This window comes from Ambystoma mexicanum, chromosome 5q, assembly GCF_040938575.1.
Source record: "Ambystoma mexicanum isolate Mex_15411 chromosome 5q, UKY_AmexF1_1, whole genome shotgun sequence".
NCBI lineage: Eukaryota > Metazoa > Chordata > Amphibia > Caudata > Ambystomatidae > Ambystoma > Ambystoma mexicanum.
Genome location: NC_090933.1, coordinates 432,950,941 through 432,970,630, shown reverse-complemented (window position 1 = coordinate 432,970,630; position 19,690 = coordinate 432,950,941). Strand labels below are relative to the sequence as shown.

Genomic DNA, 19,690 nt, shown 5'->3' with positions numbered 1-19,690 from the left:
AAGTAAACAAAATGCTAAGGGCAAATATTATCGAACCCTCTTCAAGCCCATGGTCCACCCCTATTGTGTTGGTCACAAACCTGATAATTCCTGTAGGTTTTCCATTGGCCCAGGTTAGTAATAGAGCCTGCACTCTACACTGACAACCCTGCCACATAGCAGACTCTCAGACTTCGGTGTGTTCAAAAATGGCATTGTGAAAGTATTAAAATTGCATTGTGAAACCTAGGGCTTTTATCCCCTTATACAGGACTCTCAGACTTAGGTGGGTTTTTCTAGGTGTGCTCAAAATTGCATTGTGAAAGTATTTAAAATTGCATTGTGAAATCCAGGCCTTTTGCCTGTATACAGGACTCTCAGATGTAGGTGTGTTTTTCTCCAGTTTCTAAACAACATTAAGAAAGTAGTGCCATTCTGTGGTTTTTACTTTGTAGCAAAGCATTATCTAGCAATCTTTCTACCATTTTCTGAGCGCCTGTCGTCGTGTCCAATTGCCTACTATTGTCTCTTCTCTCCCTGTCTCATCTGCTTGCGCCCCTCCCTGTGTCCTTCCCTAGTGTTCTCCCCACCCCTAACCTCCTTCCTCTTTTCTCCTCTCCCCGCCTACTCTATGGTGCTCTCTGTCTCTCCTATCTTTTCCAACTGCTTCTCTATCGACCATACTGTTCTCCTCACTAAATCTGGTAGGAAAAGGTTTAAAAAGGACATCCTGGTCTCCAACCCAGGCCTCCCTATTGCTGACACCTATACCAGTGCCTCCTCTAGGCAAACCCTCACCGACATACTCTTTGTCGTTCCCTTGTCAGATCTATGGACTCCTCATATGGTCTCTGTGCTTTCTCCTTTCTCTTCTTTTCCCATTAATGGTAGCACCCGGTGGGAGGTCCTGCTGGCCTTCTTTCAGTTCTCTAAGGCTCATCATTAATGTCTACTTGAATGGTAGCATCTTGATCCAAGGCCCTCAGGCCAATCTTCTCCTCTTTGATAGACACTTCCCACGCCTAATAAATTTCATTCCATCTACTGCTGTCCCCTCTTTTCCCTCCATGGATTTCTTGCCTCCACTTGCTGTCTCCTCCTTGGCTACCATGCCCTCTCGTCCTTCCTCTTCTGCCCCCCATAGGGCCTCTTCTATTTCTACGCAGGGCATACCTCTGATTTGTACCCCTCCCCGGAAGTCTTTCAAGGATGCAACCTTCTCCATATTGCCACTCCTAACTCGCTCAGCTGTCAAACAATCCTTTGACATCTTCCGCCTCCTTAAGGAACTTCACCTCGATGTCCTTAGTCTCACAGAGACATGGTTCATGGCTAGCTCTGTCACAAACCTTGACACTCTCCTCCCTGACGGCTACAAGATCCTCTCCACACCCAGGTCCAACCGTTCCAGAGGGGGTGTAGCCTTGATCTTCCCCAAGTGGATTCCTGCTTCTGTCATTGCTACGCAGGTCTTCTCCTCTTTCAAATGCCTCGTCTGCACGCTCTCTCTCCTAGCCATTCCCTTACTGTGGCTACCATCTATCGCACACCTGGGGAGATCTCCTCCTTCCTCTCTGAATGGGTGGACCTCTTCTCTTCCCTCGACCACTCAACTCCTCCTTCTTGGAGACTTTAACATCCTTCTGGATGCTTCCTGTCCTTCCTCTGGACTCTTTTGCGAACTCTGTGACTCTCTCTCACTCTCTATTCTCCCCTCTAGCCCGAACCACTCTGAAGGGCAAACTCTGGATGTTCTGATCTCTTCAGACCTTCCCCTTTCTGTCCCTCTCACCACTTCTCTCTCCTGGAGTGATCATTTTCTCCTTTCCTCCCTCCCAGCTCACCCTCTCTACCCCTCAGGCCAAGCCAACTCCAGTACTGCGACCAACCTTCTTGGTTATCTGACCCACGAAGCGTGTGTCAGTTGAGCCTTTTGCCACCACTTTCTCTCCCACCCTCCCCCTTTGGCTGAATCACACCCTGACAGAGCCCTTTCCGTGCTCCACTCTGCTATATCTGATACTCTCTATGTTCTTGCCCCTGTCATGAGGATCCGCTTTAAGCCCAAATCCAAGAGCAACTGTTAGTATGACTCAGACCTCCTCACCCTCAAACGCAAGTGCAGGGTGGCAGAGAGGAAATGGCGTGCTTCTGGTACATACTCTGACAAACTGGCCTGCTGCCTTCTCCAAAGGCAATACCGGCTATATGATCTCACCAAGAAGAGAGCTCACATCCAAGCCAGCGTCTCTGCGGCATCCAACAACTCCACCAAACTCTTTAAAATCTGCAAGGATCTGGCCAATCCTGGTGCAGTCTCTACCTCTCCTGTCCCCTCCCAGGCCCTCTGCACAGCGGTGGCTTCTCATTTCATCTCTAAAACTAAGGACATCCTGTCATCTCTCTCCTCCTCTCCCCCTCCTCCCTCTACTCACTGCTCTTCCTCTAGTCCTTCTTTGGCCACCTCTCCTCCCTCCTTCTCTGACTTTCCCCTGTTTTCCCCAGATGAGGTTTCTATATAGGTCTGATCTATGAAAGTCTCGTCAAAACAGGTTCATCCCTGTTCCTCTAAAACCATCAGGGACCACATTGACTCCCTGGCTCCTTCTCTGGCCGACTTTTGCAACCACTCCTTCACCACTGGAGTCTTCCCATCCCCCCTGAAGCACACCCTTGTGCACCCTCTATTTAAAAGAAACCCTCTGCCGACCCCTCCTTCCCAGCTAACTATCGCTCAATCTCCATCACTCCTTTTCTGGGCAAACTCATGGAAAAGCTGGTCATCTCCCAGCTTAATCTTCACACTGATTCTGTTGGTTGTCTTCATGACCATCAGTCTGGCTTCAGAGCTGCCAGAAGCACGGAAACTGCTCTCCTGAACATCTGTGAAGACCTGCTCTCCAACCTTGATTCCAACACCCCCTGTGTCCTCATCTTACTTGATCTCTCTTCTGCCTTTGACTCGGTCAACCATGCCATCCTGTTCAGCTGTCTCTGTGATAACCTGGGCATCACCGGTCAGGCTCTTGCATGGCTGACTTCTTTCCTCTCTGATCGACCCTACCAGGTCCAACTTGGGTCCTTCCTCTCCTCTATCTTTATCTCCACCTTTGGTGTTCCCCAGGGGTCTAACCTCTCTCCCTGGCTCTTCAACCAATACCTGGCACTTCTTGCCCACTGCATCGCCGCTCTCTGCCCCAACTTTCAGTGCTATACGGATGACATTTTCAGGCTACCTTCAGCCACCCCTTCTCCTGCTCTCATCTCTGACTGTCTGTCTGCTATCCAGGAGTGCTGTACCATCAATGATTTCTGCCTTAATGACAGTAAGACTGAGATTCTCCTCATCGGCACACCTGCTCCCTCCTTTCCTGTCACTCTCTGGCCAGCCTCTCTTGTCCCTCTTCCTGCTCCCAACTGCGAGGCTAAAAATCTTGGGGTCATCTTCGACTCCACACTCTCCTTCTCTCCTCACATCTATGACGTCTCTAAGAAGTCATACTACCAGCTGCACCTCGTCAGAGGTATTCTTCCTTTCCTCTCCTTCCCCCAGAAGCTCACTGACTCCAGAGCTCTGGTTCTCTCTAGGCTGGACTACTGCAACAGCCTCTTTGTAAATCTGCCTGCTTCTAATCTCCGCCCTCTGCATCTCCTCCAGAACACGACTGCGAGACTTGTCCTTGGCTACAAGCCCAGGGGTCGTATCTGTCCAGGATGACTGAAATCTCTGCACTGGCTCCCAGTGGCTGTGAGAATTAAGTTCAAAACCCTGTGCATTGTCCACAAGGCCTTCTGGGGCATGGGGCCTCATTACCTTCAACTCTCTCTTTCTAAATATCTCCCCTTTCGAGCTCTTCGCTCATCCCCCTCCTACTCTCTTAGGGTCAGCCGCTTCTCCAAGCAACAAGTTGGTGGTAGATCTCTTTCTTTGGCTGGGGCCTCCCTCTGGAACAGCCTCCCTGTCTCCCTGAAACTTGAGGAGAACCATCTCCAGTTCCAGAAGCACCACAAACCCTTCCTCTTTGCTTCTGCTTTCTCTCCTCTTCTCCCCTGCTGAACTCCTGGCTGAAACTGAAACTGCACTGGTTACCTGGCCACCCTCTGATCTCGGCCCAGATCCCCTCCCCCACCAGATGCACACCTGCAATGCCTCCCGGGCAACCCCAGCACTTGGGGACTGTTTTCTGAATCCCTACAATCCCCTAGCAGCACTTGACACCTGATGTCTGCACCTACTCTTGCACTTGCAACCAGCTGGCTGCACTCTTTACTTATTGCTTTTATTTATTCTGCTGATCCCATGTACTGCACTGTCCCCTTCCCCTTCCCCTTCCCCTGCACTTGTGCGACCTGAGTAACACCTGGCCTAGTAAGATCGCTGTCTCTGTCTTCCCTCTGTTCCCCCTACCTTGCCTCGTTGCGCCTTGAAACACTTGTGTATAGGCGTGTTATAAATGCCATATCATATCATAGACTTCCGACAGGTCAACGCCATCACTGACTTCGATGCCTATCCTATACTTCGCATCAATTAATTGATTAATAAACTCGGAAATGTCACCTTCCTATCAACCCAAGACTTAACCAAGGGGTACTGGCAGGTTCCAGTACATGGAACTGATAAGGAAGACACAGCTTTATCGGCGCACCTGAGACTATTCCAGTTTAAAGTCCTCCCTTTTGGCCTACACGGGGCCCCAGCCATCTTCCAACGGCTTATAGACAGGATATTATAGCCCTACTCCGATTTCTGTGGGGCTTATATTGATGGCATAGTAATTTACTGTAAGACTTGGGATGACCATATTTTACATCTCTTTAATATTATAAGAGCTCTCAGAGAAGTCAAATTAACTGCCAATCCATCCAAATGTAAGCTGTCTCAGTCAGCCGTGAAATACCTCAGTTTCTTTGGAGAGAATGGCAGTGTCCAGCCTCAATGAGAAAAAGTGAAAGCCGTTCTAGATACCCGCACGCCTAAGACTAAGCAAGACCTCAGAGCATTCTTAAGATTAATCGGTTATTACCGTAGGTTTATCCCTTATGTCTCTGCAGAAAAGCTAGGTTGAGAGACAAATTAAAGAACGCCGAACACTAGAAGATTAATTGGACTGACTAGGATGATGCATGTTACAACAGCTTAAAACAAACCCTGTGCCCTGTGCCACAACCAGATCTTAAAGGTAGTTGTTTTTTCAAAAGAATTTGTGTTACAAACTGACCCCTCTCTTATAGAGTTAGGAGCAGTTTTGTCACATGTTTATGATGGACTAGAACACCCTATCCTATTCACTGGTTGAAAGTCCTCCCACGTGAAAAGAACGACTTGTTTTAGAGATAGAGGACCTTGCCATCAAATGGGCCATCACCCCTCTAAAATACTATCTCCTCAAATTCATCACAGATCATTCTGCATTAGTGTGGATAAGCCAATGAAAGGACAATAACTCATGAGTGATAAGATGGTTCCTAGACCTGCAACTCTACTGTTTCACTGTGGACCACTGAAAAGGTAAAGACCAGCGGTTTCCCTGTGAAACAGATGCAGCTACATCGCATAGGGGAAGGGCATGTGAGAAACCAGAAGATGTCTCACCCACTAGTCTCTGGGGATCTGTCATCCAGGTAACCAGGACACGCCCATCGCTTTTGGATCAAGTTCCTGGGGGAGGACCAGTGCAGGAGGATCACCTGGGTGATGGGTCTTCGGGGAGTGGGAGTGGGACACAAGATGGTGAGACGCAGTATCCCCTTCCCTGTAACACCTTTATCACATCCTGCCAGGTAGGATATTTAGGAACTCTACCCCCCCCCCTTTTACAACACAAACACTTTCTCACAGACAGCCTGCTATGAGAGAAAACAGATTAACACATGAGCAGTATACTTGACATATCCCAATACAATGGTTAGGTGAGGGTAAAGGCTATTTCTGAACATGAAAAACACCTGACTTCCATTTAGCTTCCCCACACAGATAAAAGTGATTGTGTAGAAATGGGGAGGGGAGTTGGAACATCTGAGAATCCTATGTAATAGGAGGGATCATAGGTATCAGAAAGGGAGCAATACTGTGTCTCGCCATCGGGTGCCTCACCCCCACTCACCGAAGGCCCCTCACCCAGGTGATCCTCCTGCGCTGGTCTACCCACAGGAACCAGATCCAATAGTGATGGCAGTGTCCTGGCCTCCTGGATGACAAGTCCCCAAGGACTAGGGGGTGAGACACCCTTTGGTTTCTCACAATATGCAATATAAGCATGCTGAGGACAGATGTAATTCTTGGCATCGAGATCATTTTTAGAGCATTGACTTTCCCTCATAATGAAAATTTCAGTAATTTCCATCTTTCCAGATCTTGTTTAAGACCCACAAGTAAAACCTTCATGTTCTCTGGTATGATATTCTGTAACCTACATGTCAGCCAAATGTCCAGATATTTCAGTTTCTCTGGGCACCATTTAAACCCTAAGCTAGTGATCTGATTTTTCTTAATATTCGCTGTAAGTGGCATCACCTCAGACTTTGTTCAATTAATCTTATAACCAGGCCTAATATTGAAGTCTGCAATCAGCTCCATTAGTTTTGGGAGTGAGGTTTCCAAATCACTCAACAAAACCGATAATTCATCAGCGTAAAGCCATAATTTTGGACTAAACCCTCCTTAGCTCATTCCCTGTATTCTTCCTTCATGTTTGATCGCAGTGGCCAGAGGCTCAATGACAATCACAAATAATAGCAGAGACAATGGGCACCCTTGCCTGGTGCCACATTCTAATCTAAAACACTCAAATCTTATAACGTTAGTCGCCACATCAGCCGTCAGGTTTGAGTATAACACCTTCACCCAGTTTATATAAGACTCTCCAAAATGCATCCTTTCCAGTACTGTGCAGCGTCATCATCACACTCATCTATTTGTGTGATTGTCTGTAGTACTCTTCTCATATTGCTTGTCGTCCCTTTACGAAACCAGTTTGATTTGGGTGAATCAATCTTGTCAGTAATCTTTCCAGTCTTCTTGCCATTGTTTTAGGTAAAATGTTATTATCAGTATTTAGTAGAGTAATAGTTCGATTGTTGGAAGGTGACATCTGATCTCTGTCCTTCTTCATTATCAATGAAATGGACGCATGACGAGTCGGCTGAGGTAATACCCTAGCGGTCATTGATGCTTTGTACATTGCACTATAATTTCTAAATGCAACTATGCACGTGTTCACCTGTCAATTCTTAAACTATGGATGTGATATCTAATGCAATCTGTTACAATCCAGCCTCTGTTGAGTTTGAAGCCAGCAACTTGAGAATTATATCTCACAAGAGCCCTTGAACTATTTGTGTAGTCAAATAAATCAGTATTCCACACATGTAATTAGAATATTTCTTATTTGTTCTTATGTTGTGCTCATAATGCCACTTAATCGGCATTTGCACACAAATCCTGCATTGGTGGTGACATTGGGACAGGTCACTCTGTTTCATCTTTCCACTTTCTTGGAACCCAAAGTATCTCCGATGATACAACTATTTAGTAGATATCTATATTCCGGTGCACATATGCAAGCAGGGCACGGTTGTCCAGGAGACATACTTAGCCATTAATAAAATATTTTAAACTTTTCCAGTTTCGCCCCCCCGAGGCAATCATTGGTAGATCCATTGTACTCCATAAGGGCATTCTCACAAAACACTATTTGCAGAGGTATGTGAGTCCATCCCCTATGGTCTACCAGTGTGGTTGTTGCTAATGTTTTATTTGGGGAAGGTAACGGGCACAAACAGTATTTCACAGTGGTGAGTTAAGTCAGTATATGCAACGTTTTGGCAGTGGTTTGGGTGTGAGCAGATGCTGACAATCTGCACAAACAAGCACTGCATCAGTCTGAGCTTTCATTTGTCGCCAAATGCATTGTTGGACTTGTATGCTTGGGTCATTTGGATTGAATATAGTAAGTAATATTGACTCAACAATGTGCTTCAGGGTATCATTTTACTTTGCTCATTACAATACTAAATCTTAATAAAGGGGTATTCAAGATGCACTTGCACAAAGTTATATCATGCTTTTCTCATCTGATGCAGCATCCTTAAATTTAAGCACTCTCCCTAAATGTGTGGCTTGACCCTGCTCATAGTATCACATTGTGTCATCTGTATTTGCATTTCACGAGTGGGCATGTGTTGATCATCAGTCTGAAAACCTCCAGTATAAACAAACGATTGCCAATGCTAATAGATTGGGCTTTTGTGTAGGCACGGGAAAAGCACTTGCTGGGCACTGCCGTAGTTGTATTAAATGGCCATTGATTGTAGCAGGTCCAAAATGGTGCTAGTACCTTTGCATCCAATAGCAGTGCCTGGCAAATGCATAATTCTTACACACAAGCAAAAACTGTTGTTTTGCCAAACGGTGCTGGTGCATCCGACATGCTGCGCTCGCGGGTGCCTTTCTGCCCGCGAGGTCCGGCAGAAAGGCACCCGCGAGCACAACTCATAGTTTCCTGGTCCGGGAACTACGGTACCGGCAAGCTTACCGGTACCCTAGTTCCCGGACCGGCAAACTTATAATAGGCCCATAGTGTGTATTTGTGTCCTGCTGCATGAGTATCCTGATCTGCAGCACCTGCTCTATCAGTGCACAGAGCAGGTTCAGAGCTACCCATTTGGCAGCTGCAGTGACAGCCACGTCTCTGCAGCACAAGTACTGCATTTAAAATATGCACCCCTATTCCAAAAACTGCATAACTCTGAGGATTCTTACCTGGTGGCACGTTAAATGATTAAAAACAAGCTACAACTGAGTTACGGTGTGGTGGTCAGCATCTCTTGTAGTTATCCTAGCCACATTCAATTAATATCATATGGTTCTATGTTCATTCATCAACAGCGTTTTTGAAAAAGCTTATTGATTTGTATTTTTATTTTTGAGTGGTCCCCCCCTCTCCTGTTAATTTTACGATTCCCAACCCTGCCCACCACTTATATACCCTTACCCACAACTACCTAAATTTTTCACTTTGTTTTTTCAGAAAAATAAAATACAACAAAAAAACTCTGAAAAATACACTGTCGAATGAACATTGTACCGTATCACACATGTGTGAATCCTGTGGGCCCAGTTCAGCTGTGGAAGCATTATGTGCATTTTTTCCAGACAAGGCTCCCCCTGCCCACTGGCAGGACTGTAAAATATGAAATACTCTATTTACATGTGTGGAATACTCTTTTTATTGGAGTACACAAATAATGTAAGGGCTCCTGTAAGATATAATTCTTAGGTTGTCCGCTTCAAACTCCACAGAGGATCAATTGTAACAGATTGCATTAGACCCCACATCAATGGTTTAATGATGACAGTTGAACACACTGGGCCTCATTACGACCCAGGCGTTAACCATGGCGCTATTAGCGCCATGGTTGATGCTGGTACCTTACCGATTCCGCCATGGTGAATGGCGGAATTACCGCCCCATTCCAAGGTTGGCGGGCGGTAATTCCCCATTCACCATTGGCCCTTCCCCATTCCCAGTTTTGCCCCCATAGAGCTCAATGGAAATGGGGACGGCGGTAATTACGGTACCGCAAATTGCGGTACCGTAATTACCTCCAAGGTTCCTTTGCGGGTCCCGTCCTTAACGGCTGGTAAAGGGAGGACCCGCAAAGTGCCCTCGGAATTGGGCAGTAAGGGATTACCGGCACCAGTGCCCTTACCGGTACCGGTAATCCCTTACCGCCCGGGTCGTAATGAGGCCCATTGTGCATACTGGGACTTAGAAATGTAGGGCAGCCTTGGGGATTGCATCTCTTTGTTCCTTTGTACAGGCCAGTAACACCCTTCCCCAGCACTCCCTTCTGGAATAGGGCCTTGAAAACAGAATAAATGCTTAGTCACTTTTTTTTCTTTTTTGTAAATTTCTTTTCATTAGATTTTGACAGTGTCATACAATAATAAAACTAGACCACATGAGGGTAAAGGCCCTCTGGCAATGCAATAGACAACATGTCCTAATACCCCTTAAGTTCCCCTCCTCCCTCCCTCCTCCGTGTTACATGTACTCTCTCATATTAGGCAGACAAAAGTTCAAACTGTGTTCTCGTGTACAGATTTATGACTGAGACTTTTTGAAAGCATAGATGGTATAGTTTATGACTCCAAATGCGTGGTTACCCTTTCTCTGTGTCTTTTTTAATGTGTCCGACGATTCAGTGTGCAATTTGACACATTTCTGATGATGCTCATTCTGTTCCATTGAAACCTTCACCCCCACTCAAATGGCTGGTCTAAGTTCAACACAGTACTCTATTTTAATGTTCCAGTTTTAATCTTGTGTGAGGAAAGATATATCTATGCATACATTTCCAGTAAAAAAAAAAACACACACACACACACACACACACACACTTCAATTTGGGGAATCAGTAATTGTATTTTGAATGTAACTATAGTGTAAGTCATTAAGGAATCGCCTGATGCAGCTGTTAAATAGCTTGTAGGGTATATTTTCAGTGTCTATGGGATCAGGCAGGACAATAAGACACTGGGCCTCATTACGAGTTCGGCGGTAGCCATGCCGCTATTGGCGGCATGGCAGCTGCCGAAATCGCGTCCGGGTCCTCGGGATGAGAATTTACCGGGCCATTCTGAGGTCGGAAGGCCCGGTAATTCCCCCCTCCAAAGACCCGGACACGGTCCTTCCCCATTCCCATTTCAGGCCCCATAGGGCTGAATGGGAATGGGAGAGGGAGAGGGAGCAAACAACGGGCCATTACGAGATGGCCCGTTGTTTGCTCCCTCTTCCCCTCGCGGGACCCGCGAGGGGAACTCGGAATCGGGCGGTGCGGGGTTGACGGCACCGGCACCTTTACCGGTGCCGTTAACCCTGTACCGCCCGACTCGTAATCAGGCCCACTGACTATTTAATGTTTTTTCTATTTTATATCGCATATTGTGGGCAAGACATACGAGTGTCCCTATTCTATGACTATGATCCAGGCAGGTGGCCGAGGAAGCCAGGGTGATCGACGGGCAGGGTTAAGGATAGTTCCAGAAAGTGTGAGGGAGAGGTAACTGTTTTCTGAGTGAATTATTATGATCAACCTTCTTTTGAAAGGAATGAATGTGTTGTTCTGAGTTTCCTGTGCAGCATTTGCAGTCTCCAGAGGAATTGGGATGCACAAAACATGTGTAGGCTCCTGGAAATCTCACAAGAATTTAAACATACTGACGCGAATATGTTGATGAGTACATCAGAAAATGTGAAAGGAAATGATGAAATATTTGGGAATTACACTGAACAATCCGAATGAATAAATGGTGGTATATACCACAGTACAACAATATGTATCTGCCCCTTCAAATAATATTTCCACTTTTCTGTGTAAAAATAATACATTCTATTATTTTTAACACTGCCTAGATTCCTGAGAAGCTAAAGAAGCAGACTCCATGTATTACATTTCTGAATGTACCTACCCTCTCAAGAGTTCAAGTAGAATAAACTTGAAATTATCAGTTTACAATGCGCTCATTCCCTAGTGGTATGGTGGTGTGGATAAAAGTGTCTAATTCAAATAAACATATATACTGACAGATTGGAGTAAATACATTATTAATATGTAATGTTCGCAAAATACAACATAGGAGCAAGGTACACAATAATTCATCAAGCACTGAGTTGACACGTGTTTCGAGAAACTCTTTCTCTTAATCGATGCTCTTAATGTACTGCATCAGAGCAATGAAAACAATATTTGTAGTAAGTGGTGTTAGTGCTGAGATACTGTTAATCTCAGAAGACAGTCTATTATCTGCAGCTCGTGGAGTAAAGTCGCTAAATAAGAGCATCCGTTTCAGTGGCTGTCTTCAAATATGACAATATGACAATGAATGTAGATACTGTGAAAGTGAGGAAGCGTTTGAGACAGTACAGCACATTATGCTGAATTGTAGAAAACTTGAAGTACTTAGATGTGAGTGCTTAAGTCATGGGTTTAAGGATTTCACAATACCTAATAAAGAGATTGTGTGGCAAACGATGTGTAATGCACCACGGATTTCTCTAAATATTGCAATAATTAGTTATCTGGTGATATTAAAAATTATTGAGCCTAATAGAATATATGCAAATTAAGATTGAGTGATAGATGAAAGGAAGAAATGTGATATTTGAAAGTGATCATAGGAAAAGGGGTTTGTACGGAATAGTAAGGGGTTCTAATGGTGTAAGGAAAGCAAAGAGTGAGATTATCGAACAACATGTAATAAGAAGCTAGTTATTATCTATCCAATTGTTTAAATAATGTAAAGGTGCTTGTTGAACATTGACATAATGGATAACCAATATTTCCTCGCATTCCATGAAATTTTTTTAGTGATAGTTTTATTACTTTTTTTTTGTTTTTAGCCAGAAAGGGATGAGTTGTCTATCTTTTGTGCATTTGTAAAGTTGATTTTCAACCATTTCAACAAAAATAAAATATGACAATAGCTTTTGAGCATCAGTGAGGTCGCATTATGAAAATTGGTGGGAACATGATTTCAAAACCAAACACACGTTGAACTGATTTCTCATGAAGCTGCTTTCCCAGAGAAACTGCAAGCAGTTCCATAAACCATGAAACAGTAAAGAATCCGCTGAGTCAGGGATCAAGGGAATGAATTCCCCTGCACCTATTTTAGACCGGGAATTGGTTAATCTGTTTCATGAATATTGTAGGCATGGTGATGAGCATAATCCAAAACATTAAAAAAATTAAAAAATAAACTAGTCTTGATGAAACACCGCTCCCCATGTGTTTGGTGTTGAGTTGGTAGTCAAAATAGGATAGTCTGCTAGAGGAGTTTGGCACAAGTCCATGCTTTTCTCCGGGGGGGGCGGAGGGGGCAACACTTTTCTGAAAAATGAGGCCTTAGTGCTGGAAGGGCCTATCACACTATTACCTGTTTCGAAGCCGACCCCTCCAGCCACAAGAACATTACTATCCTTTACACGAGACACCAAACTGACACCATTATTCAGACAAGGTATTGTCATCTATAAGAGAACTGCCATACTATACAACAAGTTACCGGCGAAAACGAATATTGTTATACAAATTATTTCTCTGCATTAAAGTAATGAGAAGACAGTCTGATCCTGTTGAGAGGGATAATGGCTCCACATACAATACAGTAGCAAATGCATAACAATGCAAGAATAACCATATATTAAAAATAAATGCATTTAAAAATGTTCAGTGTTCTAGACCACAGCAAATTAGGCTGCACAACATGCAATCCAAAAATAAAACTACAATGACACTGCCTACCTGTTTTAGTCAGGACAATCTTCAAAATTGCCTGCATCACATAGGATGTATCAACTGATGGAACACCAGTCTGTCCTGCCACAAAATGCACAGGCTCATGTGGGCCGCTTCCATCTAGCAGACAGACCAATGCAAGGCTTGAGACTAGCCCGGTATACAAAGGGGAAGCCGGGAAACAGGCTTTCTATTTCTAGCATACTGGAACACCATCCTGCTTGCATTGCTGCACTGCTCCAATGCTCCTGCAGTTCAGTAAGGAACCAAAGAACGGTCACTTCAGGGAATACCTGGGGCCAAGCAGGACCTGCGGCTTCTAGGTCTTTTGCACCCTGTAGTAACAGATATCCAAGCTACTATGACCTGTAGCCTCCCCTTCAGTAGAGTTATGTTAACTCTAAAGAGCTCTATTGCTTCCAAGCTAGCGTTGTTCTATAAAAACCAAAATACAAATATAGACCTACCTTGCAAAAAAGATCAGAGTGTCCAAATCCTTTATTTCTCTCTGGCCATGCCATATTGTGACAGCTGGTAAACTTACCAATATTCAAAATACAACTGCAACTTAACTTGGCCTGTCCTGTCTTAAGAGTCTATCTGACGGATCGCCAAATAATGAGATTGTGCGATAGCATACTCAGATCAATGCAGACGTTGTAGTTCTGCTTCATATGCAACTGAAAGTAATGGCTCAGTAAGGTAATGGTGTCCATGCTTGAGGCTCAGGTAGGTTTACATGTAGTTCCTCTGTTCAGTTCGTATGTACATAGTATCAGGTACATATAGGCAGAGGACCCACTGGTGCCCACCACCCAGGTAGCTCTATCAACTGACAATGGTGGAACACCAGGGGCAGGGACCTTCCACATACATCCACACATTTCACACATGGCATCACTCAATCTGGCATCGCACATTCGAGCATACCCACTCAAAGGGAGAGACCGGGCGGCCAGATACTACAGCCTGATTCACGAAGAATCATATCAGTGAAAACACACATGATCTTTATTTATGATCCTTAGAAATGTGCAGTTCATTGTATTGTCAAAGACGAGCCACTCCTTTCTTGGGGGACGAGTGCCAGACCAATTCACACCAAGGCAAGGCCCTTTGGCTCCATTAGTGTCTGTTGTGTTTGCCCAATAATCATCTATCATCGCCTCCTTTCAGTCACATGGGAGCTTAAAGTGCATCAAGAAGTGCTATACAATGTGGGGAAACACCTCCTTCAACTCCTGGTTTTAAGTCATTGCACACGGAGGGTTGAGGGCATCTGCATGTGATGAAATACACACTCTGGTGCCCTTTGAGAATTGGGTGCAACCTTTTCTGCTGCAAGCGCTTCTGCATCCCTCCATTAGTAAAAGAAACAGATTTTGATCATCAGATCCCATGTGTCCCCCCTTCATTGGACATTAGGCTATTCATAAAGTTAGCTCAGTTTGCTTTTCTGGACACATTGTTTAAATAAACTTCTTAAAAACAAAGGTGATGTTTTGTGGGTGGTCAGGATGAGGGGCCTGTTATATATTAAAACACTACTTTTCATATGTTAAAATTGTCAAAACTGCAATCTTTATGTGCAACTCATTCCCAGTGGGACATGACTACTATACACATGTTTCCAATGTGTACCAAATCCCAAGTTCTTTTATACTACAGTTTAGGTTCTACTACCTGCCCATCCCCGGCCATCCATCCTTTCCACAGAGCAAACCCTATGCTTTTCAACTTAAAGTCCTACTCCAAACAACTGCCTTATAAATACTGCAAAAGACCTATCTGGTCTAACTGTAGTCCATATTTTAGGTCCCCTGAGCATACAGAAAGGTTTTAAAGGTAGGCATATATGTTTTACATCAATCTTAAAATCTTTTTTCATGTTCCGTGGTAGTTTAGTGATTTTTTTGTAGGTGGAGGGGGCACTAAAGTGGAGTTATGTTTCTGTATAAATTTTGCGTTCCACCTTCAAAAAGCATTTGGTTTTACTCCAGCCATTCCCATAAAACACTGATGGATTCCTATGGAATCTGCTCGTTTTTTACACCAGTAGGTGGGTTCCATAGGAATCCAATGTAAATGCTGCCAGCAATTCATAAATGGTGGTTGGCATTTACTCTATATGCATTGCAAAGTCCAAAATAAAGGTCAACAGGGTATTGTCCATGCATTTTAGACCTGCTTTTTGCACCTTGCAATGACAATATTAAACTTGCACAGAGGAGCAGCTCTGTTTGCATGTAAGTTCGAGCATGAGGGACCCCCTCAGTGCAATGTACTCCAAAATTGAAAGTGAACGCCAGTGTAGTTAGAAAGGAAATCAAAGAGACCATTGGCCATTGAAATTATTAGTATTGTATTTGTAGATGATTGAATTTATATAGCGCTGTTCGCCAAAAACACCGGTACAAATTAAAACTACAGTACAATCAACATGAGCAATGCATTTCCAAAATAAGAAATCAGAAGAGGGGGAGAGATGATCAGTTAATTATTAGAAAGAAAAGATAACAGATAGGTTTTAAGGTTAGACTGAAAAACACAGAGAGAAGGGGAAGAGCGGATAGGAAAAAGAAGATCATTCCTGTGCTTGGGCGCAAGAAGGGCAAAGGACAGGAAACGAAAGAAGCGCAAGGGGTTTTGGAACAGAACAAAGAAACTGATTCTGAGAACGGAGAGGCCAGTAAGAGGAATAGATTGAAATGGATTCACTTGAAGACAATTGCAATGAGGTGATACAGGCGATGAGACTCAAAGGGAAAACGCGAAATAGAAAATAGGGAAGGCATAATCAAAGATCAAGGAGAAAGAGATTAAAAAAAAGAAGACACACAGAAGAATTATTGATGGAGCCAAGAGGAAGAAGGTGAGAAGCAGGAAGACCCAAGAGCAGAGATGCGCAATAATCAATGTGAGAAAAGACCAAAGGAAGGAGCTTAGTAGCATGAAAAGAAAGATAAGGTTGAGCACAGTGAATATTAAAGAGAGCATAGCGACAAGATCGAGCGGTAGAGGAAATATGTAAAGAGAAAGAAAGACAGGGGTAAAAAACGATGCCCAGGTTACGGGCAGAGGAGGTAAATGATCAAGAGGAAAGGGGAAATGAAAGGGAGGGAGGGAGAGAGTAGGTGGGATAGTGGTAGCAGGAAAGAAAAGGAACTCAGTCTTAGAGGGATAAAGGTGAAGGAAGTGGGAAGCCATCCACTTTTGGACAGCAGCTAGACAATTGGAGACAGTAGACGGCAAAGTGTCATCAAAAGAAGAGAAGATGATTTGAGAATCATCAGCATAAAGATGAAAAGAGAAATTAAAGCATGTGATAAGAGCAGAAAGCGGTGCAAAGTGAGGAAAGGAAAAGACCAAGAACAGACCCTTGAGAAGCACCATAAAGAACAGGATGGCAGGAAGAGGTGTGTCCAGCTCATGTTACTGAATAAGCCTGTTGGGAAAAATAGGAATGGAACCATTTAAGAACTGAATCATATAGACCAAGAGCAGAAAGGGTGGCAATAATGAGAGAGTGATCAACAGTGTCAAATGCTGCAGAAAAGTCTAAAATAATGAAAATAGATGAAGACTTAGAGTGGCGAGCAATGAGAAGAGCACTGGAGACATACAAGAGAGCATGGGAGGATAGTTCAGGGGCAAAACACTCGCCTTGGAAGCAAGACGACGCCTAGCAACACAGGTTCGATCCCGGGTCTGCGTTTACAAACCTCTGGGTATTAAGTATGTTATAAATAACCAATCATACAACCACCATTGTGCTGATGACACAGATTTGTACTTAAAAGTCAATTTCATCTATAACATTCACCATCTGAAATGCTGACTCCATCATCCATGCATTTATATTGAGTGACTACCTGCAACTGAACCCAAAAAGGCTACAGTTCATACACTGGAGATGTGCACCCAAACTCACCCAAGTCCGGGAACTGGCTAAAATTGAACATAATGGCTAATCCGCGACAACTCACAACCAGTGCAAAGTTTCCAAGCTTAAACAAAGACTAAGACACAGACCATTCTCACACATTGAATCATGTGCTTCAACCATACTTCAGAACCTTGGCCATGCACAGATGCTCTACCACCTGGGTGATGGTAAATACCCTATATATCCGCGATCTAACTGAAAACCTGCATCTACGGAATACTGTCCAACACACCTTAGTGCACCGCATTACACGATTTCAGGAATTCAACCACATAAACCCTAGCTCATGGAGCTCCATCAGCATCATGAGAACCTGCATCACCTACAAACATCTAATCACAAAAGTGCAATTCTGCCTGGTCCAGAACTTCATCATCTCAGGAGACCAAAGCCACAGCAAGTAAGTAAGAATATCTCTGAAATGAAAGCCACGAAATCCAAGCAGTGGGAGAAGGAAAAGACTAGAAAAAAAGCAGTATTCCGCTAGCCTCCCACATTCTGGAAGATATGTACACACATATGGTGTCTTCCCTCCCTTCCACAATTCAAGAAGGGAGGATAGCTCGGGGGCAATGCAAGACGACGTGGAGCAACACAGGTTCGATCCCTGGGTCCGCGCTTAGTAACCACCGAGTATTAAGCGAGTTATAAATAACCAATTATAAATAAATAAATAAATAACCAAATACACTGCTCTTCAATAAACACTGCACCAACTAGAATTGACAGGTCACTGAGAATGCCCCTCCCTCCTTTCCCCGCTGGTCTCCCTGTCATCTGTGTATTCCTTCCTTGCCTGATAAAAGATGGCAGCCCAAATGCTGGCTACCACCCTCTGTAGAGCGCTCTGCTGCTCTCCAGCTAGATCCATGCTTTAAACAATAACACATAAAATAAATAAAGTATACATCAGTTGCATACATACATGGAGAACCCTATTTTGATTGCATTTGCTGACTCATAGTTTTTACTAACAATGGCCTGATTCATGAAGAGATGCCCGAAGCGTGGTTATAATGCACAGGTCACTGAAATCCAGATATTTAAGTGCGAATTTCCTTGCGGCAGTGCCCTATTGCAAATGATGCCCTGCCTGGCCCCGGAATACATTCTATCTTGGGTACGTGTGCCCTGCATTACTGTTTTCAGAGGCACCCAGCACTGATAGGGCACTGGGAGCCTAATCCAGCATGATGGGCATGGAAAGGCCCGTCACTCTGAATTGTGTTTACAAAGCTTTAAAACTCCCAAATGGCTGTTTCTTTCGTCGTCATCTATTAAACCCTAAAATGCGCCATCTGTGTGTATAACGCAATTTCACTTTAGACAATGTGCACTCTGATCTAGTCTGTCAAATGCATAACTGAACCCACTGGCAGCTCAAAGTGGGAATTCAATTTGGATGCTACCCTGTAAAGAAATGCACTATAATATATATACAGGGCAAAGAAAAAGGCTTAGGGCCTGATTCACAAAAGCCTTTCACAATGGCACGATCCCATTGACCAATGCTTTGTAAATCAGGTCCTTGGAATTCCTAGCAAATCGTGACATTGAACGGCCATTAAAATGAAAGAAGACTTACCGACACAAAAGTCACAAATGGCTAAATTGAAAAGGAGGTAGTTGCTATGATTTTTTAAGCTTTTGTCCGTCACAAAGGCCAGGATGACCAGGGCATTTCCCAGGACAATGATGGAGACCATAAAGGACATGAGGGCGCCTAATGATATCAGCGTCACCCCTGAGAACTGGTATGCGTCGCTGGGAGGCAGAGAGGTGGTGGCTGAGAAAGTCTCTCCTTCCGGTGGATTAGACGGGAAGAAGGTTGGAGTAGGGCTGATACTGGCGAGGGACAGTTCCGTTTCCATTGCGAACCTGTCCCGAATCACCTCTTCCGGATACCGATCGATGTGAGAAATCCCTATTGGAAAATTATAACAAGAAAATGATTCCGATCAACACTAACTAGTTTACATAATCGTTGATTTCTATGTGTCGACTATAAAAGCAAGGCTGATCTAGAACATTGTGTCTGACGCTGCTTGTTAATATCAGACGCAGCTGCAAAGGGCATTTCCCTATCAGGGTCCAGTATCAATGCAACTCGATCTACCCTCTGATCCCTGCAGAATGATCGTCCCTTTGCTTGCAAGAGCGCCTTTTATCTCGGAGAAAATGAAACGCTGACACTCATGTGCGGTAGATTCGTTCTAATTGCATGCGCGGTTACTCATTAACTCATTACCATCTTGTTAGTGCAGTGAATTGCATAATATGCTTGTTTACTCTGCAGAGTGTCCCCTGTGCGCGGAATGTCCCGTGCAGCCTTATTTTATAAGCTCCATCCACTTTGAAAAGTTGCACGGGTCCTTTGGCAAACTCTCTCCCAATGGAAGCCCGGGTGCTCTTTGCAGACTATGCTATACACACCACCGCTTTGTTGTTAGCCTGCTCTGC

General features: G+C 44.3%; 1 protein-coding gene across 1 annotated transcript in view; it reads right to left on the bottom strand.

Moving 5' to 3' along the window:
- LOC138498276 (histamine H3 receptor-like) overlaps nucleotides 1-19,123 on the bottom strand; it is a 158,431-nt gene extending 139,308 nt beyond the window's left edge. The window contains exon 1 of the mRNA XM_069622114.1: nucleotides 18,816-19,123. Coding sequence (XP_069478215.1) covers nucleotides 18,816-19,101 — 286 coding nt within the window. The 5' untranslated portion in view covers nucleotides 19,102-19,123. The remainder of the gene's footprint in view (nucleotides 1-18,815) is intronic.
- Nucleotides 19,124-19,690: the final 567 nt, after the last annotated feature.